A 20,230-nucleotide genomic window follows, 5' to 3' on the forward strand; every position below is an offset into this window, starting at 1 on the left:
CAACAACCTGACCCTCAACACCGGAAAGACCAAGGAGATGGTCTTGAACTTTAGGAGATTGGGGTGAGCTGCGCTCCGCCCTCTGCATCGATGGAGAGGAGGTAGAGAGGGTGGGGAGCTTCAGGTTCCTGGGGGTCCACATCTCTGCGGACTCCACATGGTCTACCCACACCCCACACCAGGTGGGGAGGACCCAATGGAGGCTGTACTTCCTCAGGAAGCTACGTCAGGCTCATCTCCCCCAAAAGCTGCTCACAAACTTCTACCGCTCCACCACTGAGAGCCTCCTGACCTGCCGCTGTACACTGTGGTTCACCTGCTGCACTGCAGAGAACAGGAAGGACCTGCAACAGGTGGTGAGAGCAGCAGAGTGGGTGGCTGGGACCACACTACCTCCCCTCAGAGACGTTTACACCAGCAGACTTCAGAGGAAAGCGAGGGCAATCACCAGAGACACCTCACACCCAGGAGACTCTCTGTTCTCTCCAAATTTATTTAGAAATTAAATGGATCAGCAGTAAACTCGTCCTCACAAAGACAGCAAAACAAGTCCACACACATTTTCCATGATCTAACGCTGCTCTGTTTCCTTCTCTGACAGGATGTTGGCAGCTGAGGCCAATTTGGACTCCTCTAATTGGACTTGATGTATAGTTCTAAAAAAGAGCATTTCTCCACCTGCAGACCCTGTAGTTACACCAGCTGTCCGTGGAAAGGGGATCTCTCTTTGAATTGCCTTTCCCGAGGTGTCTTCCCATTTTCCTGCCAGGCCTCAGGATTTTGGGGACTTTTTTGTCGTCTTCTTAGAGAGCTTGGGCTGGTCAGGAGCTGCTGCAGACGTGGGCCATTGGACTTCATTTAAAACAACTTTAAACTGAACTTGTTAATGAACAATAAAAAAATATTTTCTTTATATTGCAGATTGCCATACTGTGAATTATATAAAGGTTTTACTTTTTTATGGTAAAAGACATTAAATAACTGCAGACTACAATATTTTTTAAATCAGTCGTTTCATGCTGTGCTTTGTACTTTTTCTGCCTCATTAAAACAGTTTGTTTTCATTCAAAATAATGTTAGTAATAATATAAAATTAGGATATTGTTTGATGATGTGGTGGTACACTGTGTTTACATGGGAAAATCTTGATTCAAACTAAACAAGGTTTTAAAATAAAATCAGGAAATTCACAGGATAAAAATGAAATTATTCCAAGATGAAATAAGATCATAGAACACTGAAATAAACTAAACTGATAATATTTGATATGCAACAAAAAACGGTACGTTGTTTTATTAAGGAAGTGACTTCATTGACTCTGCAGACCTTCGAACCTTGAGGCTGACTGAAGCTCCACTCTGTTAGCTTCACGAGTCCATGAAGTGATATAAATGTTATCAGAAAACTGTTGAAATCAACTCAACTCTAAAACTGACTACTCGGTTACAAAATACGGACACTGAGGTCATATTATCTTGTCTCTTCAAGTTTGTTAAAAGCTCAGGACTTAAATGAAGTTTGTACCTTCCACTGCGCCACTCTGCTCTATTTCCAGGAGTGGACTGGCCATCTGACATACCGGGCACTGTCCCGGTGGGCTGGTTTCTAGTGGGGCCGGTCAACAGGTTCCCCCTGACCTGTAATCAGTAAATTGCAATGACATTTTAAATTTCACGGGTCTCTTTTATTATCCCAGCGCAGCTTTTCCAGTGTTTACGTCGTTGGTTGTCAGCTCAGGAAACACAGAGACCAATTACAAACGAATTCAGGCATCCCATGTGACGCTACTCAGCCAATGAAATCTCTGCATTGTAGCCGCTAAGCAAGCTCAGTGTTCAGAAAACAGTTTAGAAGCAAAGGACAGACAAGAGGACAGAGTAGATAGAAAGACAAATAACGCGACACCGAGAAGAAAGTAGCCCTGCACATGCTGATTATGTTCGGCTAAACATACAGTTATGGTTATGAGGCAGTTTTCTCAACTATGAATATAATCCAAACTAAATATGGTACCAGACTGACCAATGAGCTCCAAATGTGTTTGAGAACGACCCTGACACCATTCAGACTACGATTCAAAATACTGACCGGACAACCTGCAGCTCAGTTCTCCCATTAAGTAGTAGGAATATAAGGGGAAATATATAAGATGGGAAAAAATGTGAAAGTGCTCAATTCAGTGGCGGATCTTCCGTGGGGGCACGGGGGGGCAGTGGTCCCCCCATGATCTGATTGGCAACCCCTCCCACTTGTATTTCATTTGGATTTGAAGAAGCTTTGAAGACGTTTCCTGATGGAGGAGAAGACGAGCATGCTCGTCTTTGTACCGCAAAGATACAAGGCTGCAGCTTTGTACCTTTTGCGGTAAGAAGACTGTGGCCGTTTCTCAGTACGTAACTGGTAGGTACTTGGTTCTAACGTACTCACGTTCTGACGATATTTTGGGTGGCTCCCCAAAATACCTGTTGTTACCCCACCCCCACCCCACCCCCAACTGAAATTAACCTGGATTCACCCCTGGTTCAATTGTTTACATTTTTCAGATTTAGGCATTGTTAACGATGTCTATAAGTTGGTTCAGGTTTGTCAGTTTTTTTTAAGTTCTGCACTTTATTTTAAGATTTACAGTTCTATAAAAAGTTCTTTAGAAAAAAATGTTGCCAAAATGTTTTTGAACCGTACTGAATTTATTTGGTTTTGATAGTCAGTTACTGGTTACATGCAGACACTAATAAAACTAGCAGGTTTCATCAACATATAGCTATCGCACTAACTCAGTTTTGACATTATGATGTTCTGGACCGTTGCTTTAATACAGTTTCTCAGACTGGACCTCTTTGAATTTTAGTTGAATACCCCTGCTCTACTGAATTGCAATTGTTTTTTTTCCAACTTGTCAACAAGTTTGTATAGGTCTCTCGGGATGTTTTTGAATTTTTGTTTTGAAAATCCAAACTCTCTGTCAGTTTTTTTGTCATTCAAAAATTAGTGCTTGATTCAGTCAACCGATAATGTTGTGGGCCGGTCTGGGCCAAAAATGCCAGAGCTGATTTTTTGCCCAGTGCACCCCTGCCTGGAAGGAAATGACAGAGGCACACAGAGGCGGGTGAGGGATTAAACAGTTGTAAAAAACAACAAAATGCACAGTGGATACGACACATGATTCTCACTAGACAAATGAATCAATGGAACTAACCAAACAACCTTGCTTAACTACAAGCACACACACTTTAAAGCTACAACCTAAGAGCTGGTACAATGCAATTTACAGCAGGACTGTAAAAAATATGTGACAGATGCAGAAGGAGGTGGATTTTGCAAACCTTCGCTTGCACTGGAAGAAAATGATTAAAAAAAAATAGAGATACATAGAGGCAGGTGAGGGATTAGACAGTTGCAAGAAATGAGGAAACACATACATAAATAGAGGTAGGTGAGCATGACACATAATTCACACCTGACAAACTAATCAGTGGAACTAACATCACAGTCTTGAATAATTATGTGTCATGCCCACTGTTTTTTTTGTGTGTTTTAATATTTCTTGCAGCTGTCTTATCCCTCACCTGCCTCTCTGTATCTCTGTGTTGTTGTTTTTTAAATTCCTTCCAGATTCACCTGTTTCTGCACCTAAAGCATATTTGGAGTCCTGCTGTGAAATGCATTGTCCCAACTCTTAAATTATAGCTCAAGAAGATATTTGTGTATAATGAAGAAAGACTGTAAAGTTAGTTCTACCCATCAGTTTGTCAGGTGTGAATTATGTGTCACATTTATGTGTTATTGTGCAAATTAACTTATCTTATCCCTCACATACCTCTATGTACCCCTGTGTCCTATCATCTCCATCCAGTGAAAGTGGAGATTGAAATAACATTGAAATAACAGAGTGTGGGACTTTTCTTTTGGATGGACAGGGTATTTTACAGTCTTGCAGTAGATTGCCTTGTACCAATCCCACCTGCCACATTGCACTTTACTTTCTGTGTCACTTAGCACCATCTTTCACTGACTAATTTTTGATTCGTGATTGAAGAGCTCCTTTAATTTTCCCATTCAAATGTGAGAAAGATTGAATGTATGATTTACCTTCTGTTGCCAGTGAATGTGGGAGGGTGACAACACACTGACAATATGCAGCACAATATGCACATTGCAGCCTCAGAGGAAGCACAGATGAGCTACAACAGCTTAGATGCTGTTTAGGGACGAAACAGTCACCATGTTCAGACTCTGATATGGAATGAATTATCATCTAAAGAAACATAAAAAATGCACAAGTTATGTCCAGAATCCGTGTTGTCATGGTCACTGAAACCATCATAGAAACCACCAAGAGAAAATGGATTTCATCACATTCAAATGTAACAAGCCAGATCTTTTTTCCTTTTTTAAAATAAAAGCCAGCAGCAGATGAGAAGATACAAAGACTTCCTGTATTCGTGTTACCTCTGGGGAGCTATAACTTCTGTCTTAATGGAAACAAATTAATCTCAGTGTGGAGAAGAAGCAAAGACGCCAGAGAGATCACCTGAGCTTTCAGTGCTGTAAGTGGCAAACATGATTTAAATTTCCTCACGGTGACTTTTAGATCCATTTACTGCGACATGAATGGAGCTGCTCAGCCTGTGAACACGGCTGAATAACATCCCTGGTGGCTCTGAAGCTCTGGAGGTTTTTAAAGTGTGAGAAAATAGCTGTGATTATGCCATCAGGGTTATTTCAGTTTGAGACTGAGACTTGAAGGTTTTAACAGAAAGAGTCACAAACTTGGCATTTTGAGTCTGAAAGATGGAACAAAAGATGCAGAATTACTGAGAGCTTTTTCAGCATCAGCCATTAGACAGTAAAGAAAAGAAGTCTTCTTTTGCTTCCGTTTGGAAAATTCTCTCTTTAATACATGGGTGTCAAACTCATTTTAGTTCAGGATCCACAGTCAGCCCAATTTGATCTGAAGAAACCAGTAAAATCAGAGCACAGCTATCTATAAATACCAACTCCAATTTTTTCCTTTGTTTAAGTGCCAAAAAAGTGCCTTCTGAAAATGTTCACATTTAATGAATCATCTTTTTACAAAGCATCATAAACAACCTGAAATTTCTGAAGAAAAATAAATTTAGTTTCAACAACATTATGCTTCAGTTTATCATTTACCAACTACACATTAAAACCTACAGATCACAGAGTGTCTACAAAGGAACACAACATTTAGTCTCTGGTATCTGAAACTGAATGATAGAGTATTATATTTTATGATCAAAATGACAAAAGTCAGACAAAAAGACAAAAAAACAAAGACAAAATATTACAAAAATGAGGCACAAAAGGACAAAAATGAAACACAAAATGACACAAGCGAGAAACAAAGTGACAAAAAGTTAGACATATGACACGAAACAAAAACAAAAAAAGAGACAAAAAATTTGATTAAAAAAGTAAGAAAGCAAAAAAATGGACACAAACTTGACAAATATGACAAAAAAAGAAGCAAAACAACAGAAAAATAGATAAACCACACGAGCAAGAGGCAAAAAACACAAAACAACAAAAACAACACACAAAACAATAAAAAAAGCGAAACACAAAATGACAAAAATGAGACAAAAAAACACAAGATAGACAAACAGGAAACACAAAACAACATAAACGTGATACAAAATGACAAAAACATGAGACAAATGAGATGATTTAGACAACAAAAAGACAAAAACAACAAAAGCAAGACAAAATATTTCAAAAAGGAGACACAAAAAACAAAAGAACAATGAGCAATCTAGTATTTTACTTTATGATCAAAACAACTTGTCATGGTCTCGAAATTATTTTAAATTTATAGTTTTACAAATTTACAATTTGCAGTTAAAGTTTTCTCTGCAATTTTTTCACTTTACAAAGTCGTCCTAGATGGACTGGACCCTCTGGAGGGCTGGTTTTGGCCCGTGGGCCGCATGTTTGACACCTCTGCTGAAGCCCTATAAGGTACAGTCAATTCCAGCCATTTTCAGTACAAAAAATCGCTAATATTTTATTTGTAAATAAAAATATGTCGAGAAATACAGGGAATATTGGACGCCCATCGCGAGGTGCATTTCCTCGAAAACGACCTATTCGTGGATTATATACCGACTTCAAGACATGTTTTGGACAAAATATGTTACTGGCTTGTTTCGTCTGGATGTCCAAGGCTGGATTATGGCCGTTTTTTGTTGAATATTTTCATCTGTGTGTAATAATGAACCCGCAAATGTGAGTCGCGCTGTGTGCGTTGAAGCTGTGAATAGAGAACGGATGGATGGATATTCGTTGTTTGTCGGACAAATGTGTTTATATTACCCGCTGTGGTAATCACATCTGAAACTGGTTTATACTGGCGGATTCATGAGAATCTAAGCTTTCCATCGGCGTGTAGTGTTTGTATAATCGCATTTGCAGCTTCAGTCATTTAAGGAAATGCTTATGCAGATCTCAAAGCGTCCTACAGGCGGGACGGTGAAGCGCAACAATATCATTTTTAGTCCTCCAAACTTTGTGCAAATGCACCTCCAAATATATTTGGAGCTATAGCGAGAGCCTCCTTTTCAGAGGTTTGTTTCAGACTATTTGTGTTTATATGATCGAAGGAAATTCCTCATCAAAACAGACTTAAGCTATGAAATAGAGCTGGTAGGGAACCATTAGCAAGGCACAGATAGGATGAGCAAGCAAGTATGGGCATTATTTTTTTTCTCCCCTACTCCATGGAAAGAGAAACAGGAAGATCAGAAAAAATGTAATGTTATGCAGCTTTAAGAAATGTAAATAATAAATTCCCAAGTTGTGTTAAGTCACAAAATTCCAGTGTACTATCAGCTGTAGTAGAGAATAACGAAAGGTGCTGCTGAAAGATTCCTCTTAACAACCTTGGGCAGACACACTTAGAAGACTTATTTACAAATAGGTGGAGCAAAAAGTAGCATTTTTTCTCTTAACCAAATGGCAAATTTGAAAGCCAGAGTATTATTCAAATTAAGTCAAATTACATAATTGATCACAGCCAGAAATTATGAAAAAAGCAAACAAAACAGACAGAATCATCACATTTTCAATTTGTCATTGGTCTAATCATGTGTGACATGCATTTTTGCTATCCAACGTCACCAAATCTAAGCTTAAAATTGGGATATTTCACAACTGTTTGGCTGAACTGTGGACAGCGTTTCCACAGATCAGGTAGCAGACAAGTATGGAAACAAGTTAAAAGACTGAGAGGAAAATAAAACATGCTATACTGATGATATAAATGCAGCATGGCTCTAAAATGGTACACAGAGGAGCTAGCTGTTGGAAGATACATTCAACAGGGTGAAACATCGACGTGTTGTGTGAAAAACTGCAGAGAGTGAATTAGCTATGGCATGCAGAGCCGCCATTTGTTTTTTGCCTGGAAACAGTTGAAGACACTTTTCAGTTTTTCTGAAACAAATTTAAATACAATCTATATGTTTTAAGTTTTTCTTTCTGATTTCTGTCATCATAGCTGTACACAACACAGTATGTAGTTCTGGTTGTTCTGTTTCCATAGAAGGACAGGACTTTATAGAAATGAGCCCACATTGACTAAAAATGTGACAGGATCAAGAAACAGCTTGAAGTTTAGAGTGAAATAGCGGCTGAGCAATGAAATGCACCTTTTCTTTGTGTCCACTGGTCTGTTACTGGATCTGTGAATGACCTGTTTCATGTTACTTCACTAAGTGCAGGATTAGAGCGCGAGACTGCAAATTATTACCCCACTGAATTAATCATTTAAAGATTAAAAAAAGCCCCTGATTGGAGTCTTGAACACCCACACAGCCCGAGGTTCCCGATGATTAATGCTGTTAATGATTTGCCTTCAGGTTGAGATGAAAACAGCTAATTTATTCTACTGTGGTCCTGCCTTCAGTCCACTTTACTTACAGAGAGAAGAAGATAGCGGAGGTTTGTTGGGTGGACAGTGAGAGTGGGTTAGTTTATTAGCTGACACATGTAGAAATTGTGATTTCAGCTGTAAAGAGGCATGGTTTTTATTTGTGTGAGGAAGAGGAAGACAGAGCATTGCAAAAACTAAAAATCTTACCAAGTCTGTTTGTCTTATTTTTAGTCCAAATGTTTCATCCCACTTGATTTAAGATAAATTCACTTAACAAGTGACATTTCAGTAAGATAGAGGGACTTGTTTTAAGACAATAGATCTTAAATATCTTGTTAAGTCAAACAATCTTGAAATCATCTTGTTTTGACTTGTATTTTACAAGAAAACTCAAAATAAGTGTAACCCTCGTGTTGTCCTGCGGGTCAAATTAACTCATTTTAAAGTTTGAAAATGTGGGGAAAAAAAAATATATTTTTACAGTGAAACTTCTGATGTCCACATTTTCAACATTTCTGAGAAATCTTTGAACATTTTTTGGTGAAAATAAAATGTTAAAAGTGTTTCTTTAAGAACATTCACATAAAAAAATCAACCAAAATCCAGTGAAATTCACTGAATTTTAGTAGATTTTTTGTGAATATTCTTAAAGAAAATATTAGAAATTCTGATATATATGTAACCACTTCAGATATTTTTAGGATTTTTTGGAAGATTTTTGCTCATTTTTTGAAAATATTTACAAGAATTTTTTGCCAAATTTGGGGGATTTTTTTCAAAATAAAACTTTGAAGGGAAACTTTTAAAAAATTATTGGAATTTTCTTCCTGAAGGTTTTGTAAATTTTCAGAAATATATGGAATTTTTTGCTGATTTTGGGGGATTTTTTTTCAGACAAGTAAACAATATTTTTTGGTGCCGGTAAATGAGAACAACAGGAGGGTTAGAACATCTCAAATTAGGAGGTTACATGAAAGCAAAAATCTATTTTTGAGTGAAAAACTGCTTTTTTAAAAGCATATTTGGCTTATTTTAAGACACCTAAGCTTGACAATCCTGGTAAAATAGAGCTTAAAATAAGTTTTCCCAGCGAAATTTTAAGATCTCAATATTCTAAATATCATATCTGATTTCAAGAAATCTTACCAAGACATTTTTCACTTGTTAAATTGGCAGATTTTTTGCACTTACTTCAAGGTAAAAGTTCCTTGAAATAAGTTTTTTCTTGTTTTCAGAGGGGCATTTTTTTCTAGTGAGAGCACAAAAAAAACAAGAATCCAAGCGTTTGTTCTTATATTTATTGTACCGTATCATTAGAAATGCATCTAACAGTGTAACAGTCGAGGCCTGGTTTAAAAGAATGAGGTAGACTAACTAATCTAACAGTCAAACAGAAAGTAATCTGGCCTGGTTAATATTAAAGCATGTTGATATCTGAAGCATTCAGTGCACCCAAAGTGAACTTTATAAGTATACTTTATAAGTGAACATTATAAGAACCGTCACTCAAAAGTACAAGCTCTTCTTTTCATTAAAGGTCATTTTAAAGTTTTGTTCCTGTTAAAACCAATGATAACTGAAGCCGGGCGCCCCAAGAGTCAAACAACATATGGCTTCGATATTTTGCATATTTATTCGTATGGAGGTCATCCCTGCAGTGGCATAGCAGCGCTTCTCTTCAGTCCGAGCCAAGAAATGATTAACACTGTTAGCTGCCTGTAGTTAAACAGTGGAAAAGCCGGAGACGGAGCGAGTGTGTTCAGGCCTGAAGGATTTTAGCTGCAGCGCTTTGAGATGAAATAAGAGGGGGGAGGTGCTGTCCTGAGTCGATGTGTGCAGGAGGCTGCAGAACCGATAAAGGGACTAAACATGCAAAACAAAAAGACAAGCTTAGATTTTGAGATTAATAAATAACAATAAATAGCATTCAGACAAACTAATCAGTGCAATCCAGAGCCCTGTAGCATTGAGTTAAATGGATTTTCTGGTTCATCTTGGGTCATTTGTGTTTGTTCGACTGCTTGCAGCACATTTCCATTAGCCTGACCACATCCTGTTTGTGCCACATCCTGTTTATTTTAACAAAGATGCTGCAGCATGCATGAACCCTTCTGTCCCGATGAAGACTGCTTAAGAGGAGAAGCTCGTCCAGTCGGTAGGACATGCACTGGAGCTGGAGTCTTCACCTGGAGACCAAACACACAGTCAAATTCATGAATCACATTCATTTATAAAGCAACACGAGTTTAACCAAAGTGCCATTAAACCATGAGATACTAAAAAAAAAAAAAAAAAACCATGGTAATTGAATAAATAATCTGAATGAAAGACAAACAAGAACAATCGATCAGGTCAAAGGGGGACTTGAACTGAAGAGGCTGGTCTTCAGTACCGACCTAAAAGCTTCTAAAGTCTGATCAGTTCTCACATTTAAAGGTAAACTTCCAGGACATGTGGTTGTTGGACTTCAGTGCTCAAAGGTATGATAAAGCAGGAGCTCTAATAAACAAAGCCGCACCAAGCCATTTAAAACCATAACAAGCAACAGAATCTTAAAATCAATCCTGAAATGGACAGAGAGGCAGGATTGATGTGGTCATGTGTTCTTTTTCCTGACAGAAGATGAGCAGCAGCATTTTGTACCAAACAACTGCTCTCTGCTCACAAGCTGTTACAATAGTCTGACTGGTAATAAAGGCTGGAATAACTTTTTCAAACTCCCTGGGAGAGAGATAAGCCTTCACTTTAACTAAAAGCCTCAATTTTTTTCTGTGGTTTTGACCACTGAGCTGATCTGTCTGTCAAATTAGAAGCAGCCGTCAAAGATCCCGCTGAGGAACGACTGTATGAAGCCAAAGGGACCAAAAGTGGATGAAACGTGGATGAACAGTCTGCATCTTTCCTGCATTTGGGCTTTGCACAGTTTCACATTTCTTGTGTTTTCTGTGGCTGAAATTAGACACTGAAAAATTAGAATGCTGAGGAACAAAAGCCATAGCACAGCAGCAGTTCTGCAAGTATGCAGAAAAAACCCCGAGTCGTCTGCAGAGGCCACAGCTGCAGATATTTAACATACAAGTAAGTAACTCTCACAGATATGAATACACCGACCAGCCACAACATTATGACCACTGACAGACGAAGTGAATAAATCACATTGATCATATTGGTTCTATGAGCTGTTCTGCTGGAAACCTTGGATTTTGGCGTCTGTGTTGGTGAGACTTAGACGCCCAAAGAAATGTTGTCCCAGAACAAGCACACTCCTTCATGCAAATCCTAAATGTCACTGGTCTACCCCTGCAGGAAAATGCACCCCACCACATCACAAAAAAACATCAAACAATCAGGAACATCTTGAGGAACATGACAATCACCCAAGATGTTGATTTGACTTCCAAACTTCCTGGACCCCATTCTGATCAAGCTTCAACAGGATACAATGGAACAAATTTGATTTCCAGACGCCCCACTGCACAATCCAGAATACCTAAAGGATCCACTGCTAATGTCCTGGTCAAGACCCTGTAGGACACCCTGAGACGTTCTCTGGTCCAGACCCAGTGATTCAGAGCATTTTTTGACCACACAAGTGGGCCCAACACAACATTAGGCGATACCAGGCTGAAAAATAAGTTTGTCAGATGACTGAAAACGCTAACAGTGTGGCAACTAATGCTGAAAACTCTGACATCTTGAGAAATGAGTTTATTCACTTCCTTGGAGTCTATTGATTTGATACAGACTCATGTTTGCACAGTAAATGTGAAGCTACAGGCAGCAGCTGGTTAGCTTAGCTTAAGAATAAAACTAAGAGTGAAAATTATGACTGTGGTGGTTTGCTTCTCTGTCTGTATATTCCATTTCTATACTGCAGTAGGCGCTGGGATCACACCATAAGGACAAACAGAGACACCTTGGCCTGACGATCTCCCTCGATAAATCCCCTCCACAGTCTGAGTAAAGCTCTTGTCTCTCATTTATCTTTGTTTGTTTTGTGCCATTCAACAGAACTAACATCACATCCATCCACACTGCATGTTACACTGACTGTCACATCTGATATTTTGGGGGGTTTCTTGCATTGTTTTTGTATTTGTTTGTTTTTTTGCTCAAATCAATCCATTAGCTTTAATCCCTTTTTCCTATAGTGGCTAGCATTTGATCTGGCTGACGTAGGACTAAAGGTAGGGGACACCTTGGACAGATCTCCAGCTCATCACAGAGCAAACAGTGAAAACCAACAAAGCTTAAACCAGAATGGTCTTAGAGGCCATGTAAGTGGGATGTGCAGTTGCAGCTTGTGCACTTCAACATGTACAGGAGAAGAAAGCTGCTATTAATGGACAACCTACTCTAAAATGTTCATGCCATCATTATCAGCTTTATCTGAGTTGACTGTAAAAAGATGGCTTTCAATCAGGTTTTAGCAAAGCTGCAAATCTAGAGCATCAAATGATCCTAAACCTAACTGACAGGTTACGAGTTGGTTGTAATATTACTGATCATGTTCTTCTTGTACTGCAGAGTTGTGCTCGTTGAAGCAGTGCATGTAGTTTTTGACATGACTGTATTTCAGTCTGGACTTGAGCATCAGAGGTGAGAAACTCTCCACACCAAACAAACCCAGAATCTTTTAGCTGTGAGGCACATTTATACTGACCTACTGATTTTTGCTTAAATGATTTAGCTATTAACTAGCCTTCACCCTGCATTTCACTCTTTTTCGTGACTTCTGGGCCAGATGATGACACAATAACCCTCACATGATGCACATAAGCCACAACTTTTTTGTTTCTTCACTTTATCGTGTTACTTCCTGTGCTTTAGAGGTGCTGGTAGTTGATATTTAGTTGTCTTTGGACGGAGCCCATCTAGCTTTTCCCTCCTGTCTACTGTCCTAATGCTAAGATAAGCTAACAAGTTGCTGTCTGTAAGTTCTTCTTCAGTCTAAAAACATGAGAATGGTGATCTTATTTTGGCAAGAAATTCACATATACATATATTTCCCCAACGTAACTCGGTGTTTTGTCTTGTTTTTTACTGCTCACGTCACGTTTATACCATAAAATGAAAGATTACCTCTTAATTGTACTCACAATAATGATGCAAAGTACTTTTTTCTCCAATCCAATACTCATTTATTGTGGGTGTCCCAGTAGCCATGTTGTTGGGGTGTATACTACACGTGTGCTGATGCTCTGTCCATTATCTTTAACTAAGTAAAAGCACAAAAATGCCCCAAAACAAACACAGATTTTGAATAAAGTCCTTTTTTGTTAAACTGCAGCACTGCTTGCAAAGGACTGAAGTCTTTTCTCATCAGGGGAGATTAATAATCTCTCTCCTGAGGTGCATTTCCTTTGAAACATTTATACAGCTTTAAACTGCTGCTCGCTGCTCATGTATGCAGACCTAAGCTGGTGTCTGGTAGCAGCTGTTCAGGCGTTAATATTACAGTGTAACTTAATGCTTCAGGCGGGGAGAGTGCGGGCCTCAAACACATCTCAAATGCTGCAGCGTGCCCAAGCAACTCTGTCTACACTTTGAGCATTTGAAACACATGCTTGGACTCAGCTTCATTTCTGAAAGTTGCATGTTTTTATTTTTGTGCTAATAAAATCAGAAAATGCCAACAGTGTGAGAAAAGGCTTTTACCTATTTGCCCGAAAGCTCCTTCTTCATGCAGGACTTGAAAGAGACAAACTTCTCCTCCACCCTCATTCCCTGTGAATGTGTGAGAAAGTCAGAGAAAGAGAAAACAAATTTCCGATCAGCAGAAGTTCCCACTAGATGGCAGTATAACGTCACACAAACCTCAAACCAACAGAGATGTGTTTCAGTGACAGGAGTGTAGTTTAGACATGATGATATGAAGGTATTTACGTATTCCAAAAAGGAAAAAGACACATAATTGGTCCTCAATCAGAGTCTTAATTAAACAGGACACATGGTGTTTTGTTCTAATAGCTGCTTAAGTCGGCCAAATTGAGTAAAAGTACTGTTTTGAAAATAAACCCATGTTTCTGAGCTCAGCATCAGCCCACGTTTCGTCCTTCGTCCTCACATCCATGAGTCTTCACTGCAGACAGATTTATAACTGATTGGCATCTTTCTCATCCGACACAAGCATCTCTGAGGCTGACCAGGGAGGAGGAGTCCGTGCATCTTTTCTGTCACCTTCAGTGTCATAAAATTGAATAAATGGCGTTTAAAAGAGCTCTCACCCCCTCGCCACGGTGCAGCCGGTCCTTCATGACGCCGATGAACTCCTTGTGGCTGAGTTTACCGTCGTGATCCTCGTCAAAGATCTTGAAGACGGTGTTGACCAGGTGGTGGGTCAGTTTGATGCCCGTGGCCACGTAGACGGCTCGGGTAAACTCCTCTGAGGGGGAAGCGAAACCGGTGATCAGGAGGGAGAACAACAACAACTTAACACCTGAAAGTTCATGACAGATTATTAGTTACTCATTAGTGACATTAACATTAGTACTTTGACTAATAAGACATTATATTGATAAGATAAAATCAGAAAAGCCCTTTTTAGTGCAGCTAGCTGGTGAATGGTACTGAATTCATGACTCCCTTTGAGATCAAGATGCTGCTCCTTTGTAAAGAATGATTTGAGACCTCTAAACTGTTACTTCTAAACCTTCCTGAAAGCAGGAATTAATACCAAACTAAGATAAACACAAAGATGAAGGAAGAAAACTGTTTTAGCTCAAACTAAGATATACAGTAAAGCACTTTTCAGACATGGGATATGGAACGTTGTCGTCTTCATCAGTCTGTTAAACCAAAGGCATGTTAGTCAGTCATGTGATATTTGATAATACACCAAGTGAAGCATAATCCATAAAGACATAATACCAGACTCAATCTAAACTGATCAAAGTGTCCAACAAACAGCTTGTTTCTAATTTCTTAGAACAGTGAAACTTTAAGTGACAAAGTTATTATTGCGGGTGACTTTAACATTCATGTTGGCATAGACAGTGACAGCCTTACAACAGCTTTTAATTCAATATTAGACTCAATTGGGTTTTCTCAACATGTAAATAAACCAATTCATAGTTTTAATCACACTCTTGACCTTGTCCTGACTTATGGCATAGAAATTGTAGAGTTAACAGTAGTTCCCCAGAACCCTCTTCTTTCTGACCATTTTATGATAACATTTCAATTTAAAGTAAAGGACTGTTTAGCAGCTGAGAAAAATATCATTACAGTAGATGTTTATCTGACAATTCAGTAACTAAATTTAAGGAAATAATACCCCCTCTGTTTACTTCAGCAACATTTACTGATAAATCAGAAGACAAATACTATAATTTTACCCCCGCAGAAGTGGATTATTATGTTAATAATGCTTCAGCCTCACTGCGTACAACTCTTGATAGTGTTGCACCTGTAAAAAAGAAAGTTATATCTCAGAGAAGACTTGCTCCTTGGTACAATTGCCAGCTGCGGACTTTAAAGCAGGCATCCAGAAAGCTGGAAAGAAAGTGGTATTCCACTAATTCAGAGGAAGTGTATGTGGCTTGGAAAAATAGTCTAGTAATCTATATAAAAAAAGAGCTCTTCGTAATGCTAGGACCACATACTATTTATCTTTAATAGAGGAGAACAAGAACTATGGAGGTATTTCAGGTGCAAAATGTTTGAGCACCTGTAACATCAAATTTGTAGTTGTGTACATTGAATTTGTATGTGTACATTGAATTTGTATGTGTATCAGCAAATCTGATTTCCCACACTCTATGAGTTGTGTACTTGTAAAATAATTTTTTGTATGTGTCGATTTTTTTCTTCCCACAAATACAACACAAAAATACACATTCACAAATCGTAATTACAGGTGCACAAATCACATTTACAGGTGTACAAATCATATTTACAGGTGTACAAATCCTTCTCTACAAGTCACATATTTCAACACTGACACGCTCACATTTTGCACCTATTGTTGCAGCACACTAAGTGCAAAACATCCTTGTGCACCTGTATTGTAAGAAGTGAAGTTGAGGTGAGAATTTGAATATGTGCAAATCTGAATGTGAACTTGTGCAATAAGTATGTGAAATAATTTACCACGAAAATACACAAATTGCTACTTACAACCACTCGAATCCTCCCCATGAGTCACACATTCTCTGTTTTCTACAGGTGCAAATCCGAAATCTACAGGTGCAAATCAGAAATGTACAGGTGCAAATCAGAAATCTACAGGTGCAAATCAGAAATCGTACTTCCGGTCCCGCTGAGATATTTGGTGCAAAACTACAAAACGATCCGATCTGTGTATAAATTCTATGCTCTGAGATTGACAGACTTTTCGACCAGTCAGGGAGACGCTTTGCCCGTCCAGCCAATCAGAGGTTTTAATTCCATCCGAGGTCGCTTTACCGACTTCCGGGTGTGGAATTTCACGATGGAGAGAGTGTAGGGAGTTCTTGTTTTGGACGGCTGGTCTGCTCTAATCTCTATAATGCGCATTTCCCAATGACTCAAATAACTTATCCATTCCTCTTAGTATACTGAAATCAAAGCCTACACCAGTGGTTGGCGACTGGCGGCCCGCAGCCCTAAACTGGCCCGTCAGATGATTTTGAAAATTTGATTTGGCATGGAGCCAAGCCAGTCCGTCACCACAACACGAAACTCGCGTTGTCGGCTGCGCAAAGGATGGCGGCCAATCTTCTCGGTGGGGGGAAGGGGGAAAAGCGGCGGCGGGGGGTGGGGCGGCGATCGCCCGCGGAGCGGGAGGTCGCCGGATCGATCCCAGGCGACGGCCGAATTCCGCGCGGCCGGTTCGGCCGGCCCGGGCGAGTCGGGACCGACGAAACGAAGCGGCGACGCGTACGGTACCGGTACCGTTACGTGCGAGCGGCGGCGGCGCCGCGTTCAAAACACTCTGCTGTTACACTGTACATGATGTTATGCTTTGTGCACAAACCGTTAAAACTAAATTAAAATCATACATAAATCACACATGTACTCTGTATATACTGATATACATGTACTGTGCTGCAATGTACATGTACTCTGTGTGTGTGCAGTAATGCACATGCACATGTCCTCTGTGTGTGTGCAGTAATATACATGTACTCTGTGTGTGTGCAGTAATATACATGTCCTCTGTGTGTGTGCAGTAATATGCATGTCCTCTGTGTGTGTGCGCAGTAATGCACATGTCCTCTGTGCGTGTGCAGTAATATACATGTCCTCTGTGTGTGTGCAGTAATGCACATGTCCTCTGTGTGTGTGCAGTAATATACATGTCCTCTGTGTGTGTGCAGTAATGCACATGTCCTCTGTGTGTGTGCAGTAATATACATGTCCTCTGTGCGTGTGCAGTAATATACATGTCCTCTGTGTGTGCAGTAATATACATGCCCTCTGTGTGTGTGCAGTAATGCACATGCCCTCTGTGTGTGTGCAGTAATATGCATGTCCTCTGTGTGTGTGCAGTAATATACATGTCCTCTGTGTGTGTGCAGTAATATGCATGTCCTCTGTGTGTGTGCGCAGTAATGCACATGTCCTCTGTGCGTGTGCAGTAATATACATGTCCTCTGTGTGTGTGCAGTAATGCACATGTCCTCTGTGTGTGTGCAGTAATATACATGTCCTCTGTGTGTGTGCAGTAATGCACATGTCCTCTGTGTGTGTGCAGTAATATACATGTCCTCTGTGCGTGTGCAGTAATATACATGTCCTCTGTGCGTGTGCAGTAATATACATGCCCTCTGTGTGTGTGCAGTAATGCACATGTCCTCTGTGTGTGTGCAGTAATATACATGTCCTCTGTGTGTGTACAGTAATATACATGTCCTCTGTGTGTGTGCGCAGTAATGCACATGTCCTCTGTGCGTGTGCAGTAATATACATGTCCTCTGTGTGTGTGCAGTAATATACATGTCCTCTGTGTGTGTACAGTAATATACATGTCCTCTGTGTGTGTGCAGTAATGCTCATGTCCTCTGTGTGTGTGCAGTAATATACATGTCCTCTGTGTGTGTGCAGTAATGCACATGTCCTCTGTGTGTGTGCAGTAATATACATGTCCTCTGTGTGTGTGCAGTAATATACATGTCCTCTGTGTGTGTGCAGTAATATGCATGTCCTCTGTGTGTGTGCGCAGTAATGCACATGTCCTCTGTGCGTGTGCAGTAATATACATGTCCTCTGTGTGTGTGCAGTAATGCACATGTCCTCTGTGTGTGTGCAGTAATATACATGTCCTCTGTGTGTGTGCAGTAATGCACATGTCCTCTGTGTGTGTGCAGTAATATACATGTACTCTGTGTGTGTGCAGTAATATACATGTCCTCTGTGTGTGTGCAGTAATATGCATGTCCTCTGTGTGTGTGCGCAGTAATGCACATGTCCTCTGTGCGTGTGCAGTAATATACATGTCCTCTGTGTGTGTGCAGTAATGCACATGTCCTCTGTGTGTGTGCAGTAATATACATGTCCTCTGTGCGTGTGCAGTAATATACATGTCCTCTGTGTGTGTGCAGTAATGCACATGCCCTCTGTGTGTGTGCAGTAATATGCATGTCCTCTGTGTGTGTGCAGTAATATACATGTCCTCTGTGTGTGTGCAGTAATATGCATGTCCTCTGTGTGTGTGCAGTAATATACATGTCCTCTGTGTGTGTGCAGTAATATACATGTCCTCTGTGTGTGTGCAGTAATATACATGCCCTCTGTGTGTGTGCAGTAATGCACATGTCCTCTGTGTGTGTGCAGTAATATACATGTCCTCTGTGTGTGTGCAGTAATATACATGTCCTCTGTGTGTGTACAGTAATATACATGTCCTCTGTGTGTGTGCGCAGTAATGCACATGTCCTCTGTGCGTGTGCAGTAATATACATGTCCTCTGTGTGTGTACAGTAATATACATGTCCTCTGTGTGTGTGCAGTAATGCTCATGTCCTCTGTGTGTGTGCAGTAATATACATGTCCTCTGTGTGTGGTGCAGTAATGCACATGTCCTCTGTGTGTGTGCAGTAATATACATGTCCTCTGTGTGTGTGCAGTAATATACATGTCCTCTGTGTGTGTGCAGCAATATGCATGTCCTCTGTGTGTGTGCGCAGTAATGGACATGTCCTCTGTGCGTGTGCAGTAATATGCATGTCCTCTGTGTGTGTGCGCAGTAATGGACATGTCCTCTGTGTGTGTGCAGTAATATACATGTCCTCTGTGTGTGTGCAGTAATATGCATGTCCTCTGTGTGTGTGCGCAGTAATGGACATGTCCTCTGTGTGTGTGCAGTAATATACATGTCCTCTGTGTGTGTGCAGTAATATACATGTCCTCTGTGTGTGTGCAGTAATATACATGTCCTCTGTGTGTGTGCAGTAATATGCATGTCCTCTGTGTGTGTGCGCAGTAATGGACATGTCCTCTGTGCGTGTGCAGTAATATACATGTCCTCTGTGTGTGTGCAGTAATATACATGTCCTCTGTGTGTGTGTGCAGTAATGTGCATGTCCTCTGTGCGTGTGCAGCAATGTGCATGTACTCTGTGTGTGCAGCAATGTGCATGTACTCTGATTTATTACTCCATTAACTGACTGTTTCCCTCCAGGAGACTGTGCAGAACCAGAACCAGAACCTCTAGACTCCATCTGCCTCTCAATGAACATCAGCTTTTACTAGAACTCTTATTCCATGTCAGGAATTTAACTTTTACATTTATACAGTCTGATGTCCTCACCTTCTCCTCAGTTATAATACTTATTTTTAACTTTCACTACTACTGCTACCAGTACTATTAGTACTACTTCAAATGTACCACTCCTCTCTCAGTAACCCACTTTACACAGACACCGTAAATGCTGCTGTTTATGTGTTTATATTGTTGTACTTTCTTTCTTTTCTCCTTTATTTTGTAGTTCTTAGTTTATTTCTCTGATTACTGCACTCAGAGCTGAGACTCACCAGAGTCAGATTTGTCATTTTTGTGTGAAACTAGGCCTGCAGAGTTGATTCTGATTTCATTAATTTCTTTCTTCTATTATTCTATTTCTTCTTTCTTCTATTTCATGCTGTGTTTTTAATTTATTCCTGCTGGAACCAGAACTGGGACCTGTCTAACATGTTCTACGCTGGCCTTCAGACCTCAGGATCCAACTGATAGATCCTGATGATCAGGTTGACCTCTGACCTTTGTGTTAACGTGTTTTACTGAGCTGCAAAAAGATGCAGAGTTTTCTTTCATTCATGATCATGTCAGACAGAGGAACCAAACAACAAACTGTCATAAATCAGAATCTGTCTTCTATGGAGTTACAACAGTCTCATAATTCACAAATGCACACAGAA

The 20,230-nt window shown here is 40.0% G+C and overlaps 1 protein-coding gene across 3 annotated transcripts in view; it reads right to left on the reverse strand.

Moving 5' to 3' along the window:
- Window positions 1–9,174: 9,174 nt before the first annotated feature.
- micu3b (mitochondrial calcium uptake family, member 3b) overlaps window positions 9,175–20,230 on the reverse strand; it is a 40,639-nt gene continuing 29,583 nt past the window's right edge. For all 3 annotated transcript variants that reach the window (XM_051954276.1, XM_051954274.1, XM_051954277.1), the window contains 3 exons: window positions 14,119–14,276; window positions 13,550–13,618; window positions 9,175–10,077 (listed from right to left, as the gene is read on the reverse strand). In XM_051954276.1, coding sequence (XP_051810236.1) covers window positions 13,550–13,618; window positions 14,119–14,276 — 227 coding nt within the window. In that variant the 3' untranslated portion in view covers window positions 9,175–10,077. The remainder of the gene's footprint in view (window positions 10,078–13,549; window positions 13,619–14,118; window positions 14,277–20,230) is intronic.

Source organism: Acanthochromis polyacanthus, chromosome 10, assembly GCF_021347895.1.
Source record: "Acanthochromis polyacanthus isolate Apoly-LR-REF ecotype Palm Island chromosome 10, KAUST_Apoly_ChrSc, whole genome shotgun sequence".
In the NCBI taxonomy this organism is placed as follows: Eukaryota; Metazoa; Chordata; class Actinopteri; family Pomacentridae; genus Acanthochromis; species Acanthochromis polyacanthus.